The following is a 10,394-nucleotide window of genomic DNA, read 5'->3' on the forward strand; positions in this document are numbered from 1 at the left end:
GTTTGTTTCCTAAGTCAGTACATCCACCAGCCTCCATCCTATCCGGGGATCCGGGATTGTGGAAACTGGCCCCCCGGGGCCGCGGTCCCCTGAAGGTGCTGTGTCCCCAGGGGAATTCTTGGGGCTCATCCTGTCTCCTTCAAAGTGTCTCTGAGAAATGCAGTAGGAAGTGGTGATGGAGACCCAGACTCTGGAACAGAACTCATTGGGTTACTTCCTGCCTGCCAGGCACGGAAACGTGACCTTGAGCCACATGTTCAACGTCTCTGTGCTTTTCACCATCGGTGAAATGGGCGTTATCATAACCCCTAACCTACAGGGCTACGGAGGGAACCCCATGAGTTATTACATGAAAAGCATTCAGGAGGCCGGTAGACCCAGCGTAAAGGCTAGATGGTGTAGCTTCTATTCTGTTCTTATTATTAGGAATTTGGGTGACCCATCTCTGAATCTCCCCTCCTTGATAATCCAGAAGTCCCATCCCTCAACCAGCACTGCCCAACAGAAACATCACACAAGCTGCCTCTGTACCTTAAATGTTTCTGTGCTGTGTGCTTTGCTGACTCGCTCAGTCCTGTCTGACTCTGCCACCCCATGGACTGTAGCTTTCTACTAGTGACATTAAAGGGCTTCCCTAGTGGTCCAGAGGTAAAGAATCTGCCTGCCAATGTAGGAGATGTGGGTTCAGTCCCTGGGTTGGGAAAATCCTCTAGAGAAGGAAATGGCAACACACTCTAGTATTCTTGCCTGGAGAAGCCCACAGACAGAGGATCCTGGCGGTCTACAGTCCGCGGGGTCGCAAAAAGTCGGCCACGACTGAGTGAGTGATTAAACAACAACAATAAGTGACATTAAAACAAGTACAAAGGGAAGGTTCAATGAATCTAATTTAATAAATGCAATTTTGCAATATAATATATTAATATAAAGGTTAGTAATCGATTTTATTTAACCAAGCATAGCCAAAATGTTATTTTAGTATGTGAGCAATATAACAAATATTAATGAAAATGATGCTTTTTTCTTCATAATAAATCTGAAATCTGATGCATATTTTAGGCTCACACTTCAACTGCCACCTTTCAGAACCAACCTTCCGGGGCTGGGGGCATTCAGATGGGTCTAGCCCCCTTCTCAGGAAGGAATCTCAGCGCCCAGAGTTTGGACCTACAGCCCAATTTACTCTAGCAGCCTATTTAAAGCCCCCGTGCTCAGCACTTTGCAGGCCTTATTGTCTCATTGAATCCTCCCAATTGCTCCAGGAGGGAAGGTATTATTATCACGAGAGTTTGTCAGAGCAGGAAGCTGATGGCCAGAAAGGGGAAGTGAGTCAGCTACAGGGCCACCCAACAGGCGAGGGGCAGTGAGCACGTCCTCACGGGTCCTCGCCACGGTGCGCACGCCTTCACCCCTAGCCTGCCCGGGTCTGTGCTCTGCGGGCCCTCTGGGATGCACCGGTTTGCATCACCACCATCCCTGCGCACGCAGAGCTCCCAGCCCAGGCGGTTGGATAATACGCAGAGGCAAGCCGCATAACCCCCAGGTGTCTGCTCTTTAACTCTCCTGTTTCACAGCATGTGCGTGCTAAGTCGCTTTAGTGTGTCCGACTCTGCGACCTGGTCAACTGTAGCCCGCCAGGCTCCTCTTTTCATGGGATTCTCCAGGCACGGATACTGCAGTGAGCTGCCTTGCCCTCCTCCAGAGGAATCTTCCCGACTCAGGGATCGAACCTGCATCTCTTACGTCTCCTGCATTGGCAAGCGGTTCTTTAACCGTGGCGCCACTTGGGAAGCCCCACACACACACGGAGTGAACACTTATCAAACCTTATCTGGTCGTATCACCATCCTCATTTTCCAAGCCAGGAAGCTGAAGCTCAGAGATATTCAAAACCCCAAAGCCACACAGCTTGGAAGTGACTGTCCTGGTATGCGGAGCCAGAGAATATACTTTCAAAGCCCAAGCTTGTGGCTACCATGACCACTGTGCTCTACTTCCCTAAAGATGCTTGCTTCTGGGAATTCCCTGGCAGTGCAGTGGTTAGGACTCCATGCTTCCACTGCAGGGTACAAGGGTTCAACCCCTGGTCCGGGAACTAAGATCCCACAAGCTGCACAGTGCAGCCCAAACAAACAAAAAGCTCACCTCTGAGGTCCAATCTGTCCTCCTCATGATTTAACATCTACATGGGATTGAGCAACTTGTTCAGCTTTACGCCTCGGTTCCTAGTATCCCTAGGGTTGATCATCCATGCTGAGGGTATTGTTCAGTCGCCAAGCTGTGTATGAACCTTTATGACCCAATGAACTGCAGCATGCCAGGCCTCCCCATCTCTCACCATCTCTCAGAGTTTGCCCAAGTTCAAGTCCGTTGAATCAGTGATGCCATCCAATCCTCTTCTGAGAGTGTTAACACCTGTCAAATGCTTGGAGTGGTGTTTGGTGTGTGGTTAGCCATCAGTAAGTTTTATTCTAGTTAAGTGGACTTCCCAGGTGATTCAGTGGTTTAAGAATCCACCTGTAACACAGGAGACACAGGTTCCATCCCTGGGTCGGGAAGATCCCCTGGAGAAGGGAATGGTAACCCACTCCAGTATTCTTGCCTGGGAAATCCCTGGGACAGAGGAGCCTGGTGGGTACAGTCCACAGGGTCGCAAAGAGTCAGACATGACTTAGTGACTAAATAACAACAACAAAGTACTAGTTATTATTACTTCCAGCATGACTAGTCTGTGGAGAGAGTCTGTATGCCGTCTACTTTCCATGCTCAATCTCATTGAATTATCATTCATGTTTTGAGAAAACTACTATGATCCCACTCAAGAAAGAGAGAACTTGAACCCACCTACCACACCACAGTGGATGTGCTGTTGGGTAAGCATTTGCTCCCCTAAGATGTATCTTCATTCATTCATTCAACTGCTTTTTTTTTTAAGTGTAGTAAAATGCACATAGCATAAAATATATCATCTTAACCCATTTTAAAAGCACAGTTCAGCAGTGTTAAGTATATTTACATTGTGTACCAGGCTCCAAAACACTTAATTGTGCAGAATTGAAACTCTACCCATTCTTCCCCACTCCCAGCCCCTGGCAACCATCATTCCTTCTGTCTCTATGAATTTGACTGCTTTAGACACCTCATATGAGTGGAATCACACAGTGTTTGTATTTGTGTGACTGACTTATTACACTTTGCATGTCTTCAAGGTTCATCCAGGTTGTGGCATGTGTCAGAATTCCGTTGTTTTTAAAAGGCTGGATAATATTCCGTTCTATCTATATGCCACACTTTGTTTATTGGCTCATGTGTTGATGGACACTTAGGTTGCTTTTGGCTGTTGTGAATAATGCTGCTACAAAAATGGATACATTTGTATATTTCTTAGAGACATTGCTCACAATTCTTTTCCTATATACCCAGAGGTGGGATTGCAGCTAAGATCCCACATGCCTCCTGGCCAGATAAACCAAAACCTAAAACGGAATTATTGGATTCCCTGGTGGCTCAGAGGGTAAAGAGTCTGCCCAAAATGTGGGAGACCTGAGTTCGATCCCTGGGTTGGAAAGATCCTCTGGAGAAGAGAATGGCAATCCACTCCAGTGTTCTTGCCTAGAAGATCCCATGGACACAGGGGCCTGGAGGGCTAAAGTCCACAGGGTCAAAAAGACTGAGTGACTTCATTTTCACTTTCATAGTAATTTTGTTTTTAATTTTTTAAGGAACCTCCATCCTATTGTCCATAGAGACCGAACCAGTTTACTTTCCCACCAACAGTGCAGACAGGTTCCAATTTCTCCACATCCTCACCAACACTGGTTATTTTGTTTTGTTTTGTTTGTGTATAGTAGCCGTCTGAATGGGATGGTATTTCATATCTATGAGATAGTATTTCATTGTTGTTTTCACTTACATTTCCCTAATGATTAGTGATACAGATCATCTTTTCATGTGCTTCTTGCCCATTCAATCATTCTTATATACAAATATGAAGCATTTCCAATTCTCTAGGCATTGTTCTTGATGTTGGGACACCTACAGGCTTAGATTCCAGTGGGAGCAAACTGCTGTGTGTTTGAATTCTGCTTCCACCCATCAGCTGTGAATCAATGGACCCTTTGTATGCCTCTATTTCCTCATCTGGACAACAGGTGTGTGACGTGGTATCAACGGAACACTCAATTGTGTTCCCAGCAAAGTGCTAAGTCTCTGTACTTGGATTCAACCCTTGTAACAATCTGGGAGGTGCATCCTAGTATCCCCCATGTTATAGGAAAAGGAACCGAAGCAAACTGGTCCAAGTAAGGCCAACGAGGATGTGGTGTAAGGACATGATGGATTCAGGCTTCATTATCAAACAGCGCGACTCCAGTTCTTAACGTTCAGCCACTGCACGACACCAATACCATTATCTATTTCATGGGTCTCCTGGGAGCTCCGGATGAGTTAATCTACCTCAGAAGCACTTAACAAATGTTAGCGCTTAGTGGAATTATTCACTGCCTTGTAGTCCTTCTTTCCAATCCTTTCCTTTACCTGCATTTCTTTCCCTGTCATCTTCTGCCTTGAACCTCCCCTTCTGCTATCCTTATGGTTCATAATCTAATTCTTTCAACACTCATTTCTCAACGCCTCCTTTGGTGCCAGGCAATGCTAGAGACACACGAAAGAATCAGACCCCATGCCCTCCCCGTTCAGGAACTCTCAGAGTGCTGAAGAAGCAGCTCATAAAGCAACCCAATGTATGCTAAAAAATAAAAATGAAAAAAGAGTGGCTACCCCCCCCCCCAGAATGGGTGGGAGGGGTCTGTGTGAGGGAAAACTTCCTCAAGCAGGTACCCCAGGCACTGCTCTCTTGCAAGGGTTAAGTTCTTCTCCAGGAAAGAATGTGAGCAGAGTTTCCAAAGCCCTGGGCAGAGGCCTGGAAATGGGAAGGCACCTGGAGAATTGAGGAAACAAAGTGCTTCTATTACTGATTTTTATGCCAGTCTTGAGCTATGTAAGGATGCGTGTTCTGGGAGGGGGGAGGGGGCTGTGACAGCAGGACCCCTGGAGGCATACCGCACCCCTAGCTTGCCCCGGCTTGTTCCAACCGTTCCATCTCTTCCCAAAGGACTGCAGGTGCTGGGCGCCGAAAGAGGGGGAACCCTATTCCCCAAACAGAGAATTGAAGAAACGACCACCCCAGTGATCCACTGGGGCTGCTCTCTCCTCCACGGGGACTCAGGCTTCATAGGGCCTCGTGGGAAATGGAGTCCTCTTGGCCCTCTGTCGCCTCTCCGTTTTCCTGTGCGTTTTCAACGGGTTTTGAGTTGAAGAGTGCCTTGACATTGCTGAAACCAACACCTTCTTTCTTACAGAGGGGGAAACAGAGGTCGGAGAGACTGTCCCCGTCCAGGTTACAGGGCAAAGGTCCTTATGGCCTTTTAGTGAGTGTTGGATATTTTCCTTTTTCCTTTTTTTTTTTTTTAAACCTGGTTGGCAAACTGAGACCAGAGAGTTTGAAAGTTTGTCCCAGGTGCGCAGACACGCTCAGGAGCCGGTACTTCCTGTCTCCCCATCAGCCCAGAAAGAGAAGGGGTTTGAGGAAAGGGGAGGGGTGTCTTTTCTCACCCACGGTTCCCCAACTGTTAAGTGCCCACCACCATCATCCCCCATTCCCCTCCAGGGTTGAAAAGAGGCGTCTGCGTGAAGATCAACCACTTCCCGGAGGACACGGATTACGACCATGACAGCGCGGAGTATCTGCTCCGTACGTGGGGGCCTGGGGCGGAGTTGGGGGGACTGCTGGGCTCGGGCACGTGGGAGGGGAGAGGGGTCTGTGCTCCCGCGCTTAGATCGACGCGCGGAGATGAGCTTGTCAGCCAGTCCAAGTCAAGATAGCGAGATCCTCTGGCCTCAGATTGGCTCAGTGGGCCCTCTCCCGCCCCCTCCTCTCACCTCGGGGCCGGGCAGAGGGGGGATCCCCGGAGCTGATTGGCTGCCATGCCGGCCTGGGTACTCCGGGCAGTGACTGGTTGTCCCTCTCCAGGCCAGGATTGGCCAACCGCACCCTGGGCCCTAGAGGCAATCTGCGGCGCGGCCTGGCCACTCCCGGGAGCTGGCTGGGGAAGCCCGCGGTGCGATTGGTAGCTACCCCGAGAACGCGGCAAACCCCGAGTTGTGATTGGCTGCAGCCTCAGCCGGGCTCAGAAATCGCAGAATCCGGTTGCCTGGGGTTTGGGGGAGAGTGAAAAGGACTGCAGAGAGAGGGAGAGAGAGAGGAGAAAGGGAGAAAGAGGAGAGAGACCCAGAGCTACGGATGAAGCCAGGCAGAAAAGGGAGGCGAGAAGAGGCAGGGAGCGATGGAGGGGGCAGGGGAAGAGAGAAGAGGGACCCGGAGAGACAGGTGAAGGCAGGCGGACGGGGAGTGGGGGGCAGAGCGGGATTTAGAGATGCGATAGAAAGAAGGATCTGGAGAAAGAGGGAAAGGCGCAAAAGAGAGGAAGGGAGCGCGCGTGCGAGAAGGAAAAAGAGAGGGAGATGGTTCACAAGGGAAATAGAGGCGTTCAGAGGCGGGGTGGGTGGGGTGGAAGAGAGGGAGAGCGGTTAGAAAAATTAGAGGGCAGGAAAAATATGCCAGCAGAACCACAGAGGAAGAAAGAAAAGGACGAAGAAAAAGAGGTGGGGGGGGGGGGCATCAGATCGCGAAGGAGAGAAATCTTAAAGAGGAGAGAAAGTGAGACAATAAAAAGAACCAGAACGCGGGCAGAGGGGAGGAGTGGGAGAACCAGCGAGAGAGAAGGGGGACAAGGCACACAGGAGGCGCGGGGCGCCAGGGGCGCAGGCGGCCGTGACTGACGCCCTGGTTCCCCCACCCCACCCCCCACCCCTCTCCTGTCTCTCCCCAGGGGTCGTCCGGGCCTCCAGCATCTTCCCCATCCTCAGCGCCATCCTGCTGCTGCTCGGGGGCGTGTGCGTGGCGGCCTCCCGCGTCTACAAGTCCAAGAGGAACATCATCCTGGGAGCAGGGATCCTGTTCGTGGCAGCAGGTGAGAGGCAGAGGGAGGGGGCGGCCCACCTGCACGCGCGCACCTGTGTGTGTGTGTTTGCGCGCGCGCGCGCGCGCGGGCGAGCCTGCAAAGCCACCCTGCCGGGGCTCTCCCTGGGGCCCGGAGCCTTCCTAGGCTCTATCCCAAGCTCCATCGCCACCCGCTGGGCGAGGGAGGTGTAGCCTTCCCGCCGTCTTCTCGGGGAATGAGCCCAGCTCAGACAGGTGTCTACCGCGTAATCCTGGATTCCAGGAGTTCAGATTCCAAAACCGGCGGTCCAGGAGATGGAAGGGGAGGAGCCTGGGAGAGGTGGGGGCTTGAGGCTGAACTGAGGTCTAGAGGATCAGGAGGACCCTCGGGAGAGGGAGAAAAAGTGATTTGAACGCAGATGGGGAGGAGCCTGATCTAGGGGGCCGGACCTTGTGGTCTTCGGTGTATCCAAGAAGTGGCCGGTCCTGAGAACGTTTCAGGCCAACTCGGTAGTGAGGCAGGGCTTCTTAAAGGGGCAAGACCCCCCTCCTATTCAACGTGAGTCGTACTGGGCAATTCCGGAACTTGAGAGTCTTCTCAAAGCGGTGGAATCCTGAAGAGGAGGAGGGTTCAACGTAAATAGCAAGGGGTGCTTTCAGAGAAGGATGTGACCTGCAGGGGTGGGGCTTGGAGGATTTGAAAGGCAGGGCTAACTACAAACTGGGCCTAGGGAAGAGTCTGGCCGAGATCCTCAGGGGGCGGGACTTAGCAAGCTGGAGGTGGGGCTTAGACTAGAAGATTGTCTAGTTCCTAAGTTGTGTCCCCCTCTTTCCTGCTCTAATAAGGCTACCAAGAGGAAGGCCTAGAATAGATGATAATCATGAGAGAGTTCAGATCAACCAGAGTTGGGGTCTAGAGAGTCAACGGGATTACCTTATTAACAGACTTAAAACGAGCCGAGGGTGAGGCCAAGATTTACAAAGTTAGGGGGGAGTTAGACCAATCAGCATAGGGCCTGGGTCATCTTATCAAGGGCAGAGTTTAGGCCAGCCAGGGAAGGGCCTGGACCATCTGGGCAGGAGTTAACCCTGTCTAGGGCAGGGCTTGGGTTTTCCTGGAGGGATCTGGACCACTAAGGGTGAGCCTGAACCATCTAGGGTGGGCCCTGGACCAACCAGGGCAGCGTTTAGAACACCTAGAGTGAGCTTTAGAACAACAGACTAGGACCTGAATTAGCCAGGGATAGTGGGCCATCCGAAGCAGGATTTGGGGCCGTTTAAGGTGGGGCCTGGGAGAAGGCAATGGCAGCCCACTCCAGTACTCTTGCTTGGAAAATCCCATGGACGGAGGAGCCTGGTGGGCTGCCGTCTATGGGGTCGCACAGAGTCGGACACGACTGAAGCGATTTAGCAGCAGCAGTAGCAGCAGCAAGGTGGGGCCTGAGCCAGCTGGGGAGGAATTTAGATCATCTGGGAAGGGCTTGGACCGTGTCAGGGCGAGCATAGATCAACACGGGGCGGGGCCTAATTGCCCAGTGTGGTATATGGACCATGTGGGGTGGGATCTAGATCATAGTGGGTGGAGCTTAGACCAGAGTGGGGTGACGACTAGACCATCAGGGGTGGAGCTTAGGCCAGGGGGCGGGGTCTGGACAAGTCAGGCAGGGTAGGGCCTATCTGGGCGGGGCCTAGGCCTCCGTGGGTGGCGCTTAGGCCAGGGGGCGGGGCCTGGACAAGTCAGGGCAGAGTAGGGCCCCTCTGGAGCGGGGCCTAGACCGTTGTGGGTAAAGCTTAGGCCAGAGTTGGACGGGGCCTAGATCATCAGGGGTGGAGCTTAGGCCAGGGGGTGGGGCCTAAGCCATCGTGGGTGGAGCTTAGGCCGGGGGCAGGACCTAGAACATTGTGGGTGCGACTTAGGCCAAAGCAGGGCGGAGCCTAGACCATCAGGGCAGAGCCTAGATTTGGGGGTTGGGGGAGGGGGCAGGGCCAGGGACGGCCTCGAGGCTCCCGTCTGACCGTCCCCGCCCAGGCCTGAGCAACATCATCGGGGTGATCGTGTACATCTCGGCCAACGCGGGCGAGCCGGGCCCGAAGCGGGACGAGGAGAAGAAGAACCACTACTCGTACGGCTGGTCCTTCTACTTCGGCGGGCTGTCGTTCATCCTGGCCGAGGTGATCGGCGTGCTGGCTGTCAACATCTACATCGAGCGCAGCCGCGAGGCGCACTGCCAGTCTCGCTCGGACCTACTCAAGGCCGGCGGGGGCGCGGGCGGCAGTGGCGGGAGCGGCCCCTCGGCCATCCTCCGTCTGCCCAGTTACCGCTTCCGCTACCGCCGCCGCTCCCGCTCTAGCTCCCGCTCCAGTGAGCCGTCGCCGTCGCGGGACGCGTCTCCCGGCGGCGCCGGGGGCCCGGGCTTCGCCTCCACGGACATCTCCATGTACACGCTCAGCCGCGACCCGTCCAAGGGCAGCGTGGCCGCGGGGCTGGCGAGCGCCGGTGCCGGCGGCGGGGCGTACGGCGGGGCGGCCGCGGGCGCGGGGGGCGCGGGGGGTGGCGGCGGCGGGGGGGCGGGCGCGGAGCGGGACCGCGCGGGGGCGCCCGGCTTCCTCACGCTGCACAACGCCTTCCCCAAGGAGGCGGGTGGCGGAGTCACGGTCACGGTCACCGGGCCGCCCGCCGCGCCAGCGCCCGCCCCGCCCGCCCCCTCCGCGCCCGCCCCAGGGACCCTAGCCAAGGAGGCCGGCGCCTCCAACACCAACACGCTCAACAGGAAAACCACGCCCGTGTAGGGGCGCGCCTGGGGGCGCGGAGGGGGCGTGTCCGGGGCGCGTGCGCGGGCGCGCGTGCAACGAGGCTGCCGGGGGTCGGGGGCGCCCCCCTCCTTCCCCGTGAGCGCGCTGAAGACTGCTCGGCCTTCCCCCGCGCCCCCTCCCCGCCCTACCCCCGCCCACCTGGGTGTGGGGGAACATCCCCCCACCCTCTGAATCAGGGACCCTGAGGGAGGGGGAAGGGAAGGGAAGGGAGGGGGCCGTTGGGAGCGAGCGTTGTGTTTTATTTTTTTGTGGGATTTGGGGGGGAGGGGGGAGGGCTTTGGTGTTTTTTGCAGTTTTGAGACGTTTTCTTTTCAATGTTTTGCTGTGTGCATGTGGGGGCGGGGCGGAGGGAGGGACTCCCAGCCCAGCCCAACTCCTGGAGAGGGGCCCATAACACACGAATATAGAGTTATACCTACAAACTATATATATATGCTCTATATAAAGAGACAGAAAGACCAGAGGGATGCAGAGAGGCACAGTGCGGTGGGATGGGCGTGGGCATTCATTCACTTCTTCGTTCATCATTCCACAAGGGTTTCAAAAACACCTGCCATGTACCAGGATGGTGGCTGGGGAG

The 10,394-nt window shown here is 54.4% G+C and overlaps 1 protein-coding gene across 1 annotated transcript in view; it reads left to right on the forward strand.

Annotated features, from left to right (window-relative positions):
• The window catches only part of CACNG8 (calcium voltage-gated channel auxiliary subunit gamma 8), a 13,744-nt gene extending 3,954 nt beyond the window's left edge, over positions 1-9,790 (forward strand). Inside the window, exons 2-4 of the mRNA XM_061136652.1 lie at positions 5,669-5,752; positions 6,891-7,031; positions 9,030-9,790. Coding sequence (XP_060992635.1) covers positions 5,669-5,752; positions 6,891-7,031; positions 9,030-9,790 — 986 coding nt within the window. The remainder of the gene's footprint in view (positions 1-5,668; positions 5,753-6,890; positions 7,032-9,029) is intronic.
• The last annotated feature ends 604 nt before the right edge of the window (positions 9,791-10,394 follow it).

The sequence above is a fragment of the Dama dama genome, chromosome 4 (assembly GCF_033118175.1).
Source record: "Dama dama isolate Ldn47 chromosome 4, ASM3311817v1, whole genome shotgun sequence".
In the NCBI taxonomy this organism is placed as follows: Eukaryota; Metazoa; Chordata; class Mammalia; order Artiodactyla; family Cervidae; genus Dama; species Dama dama.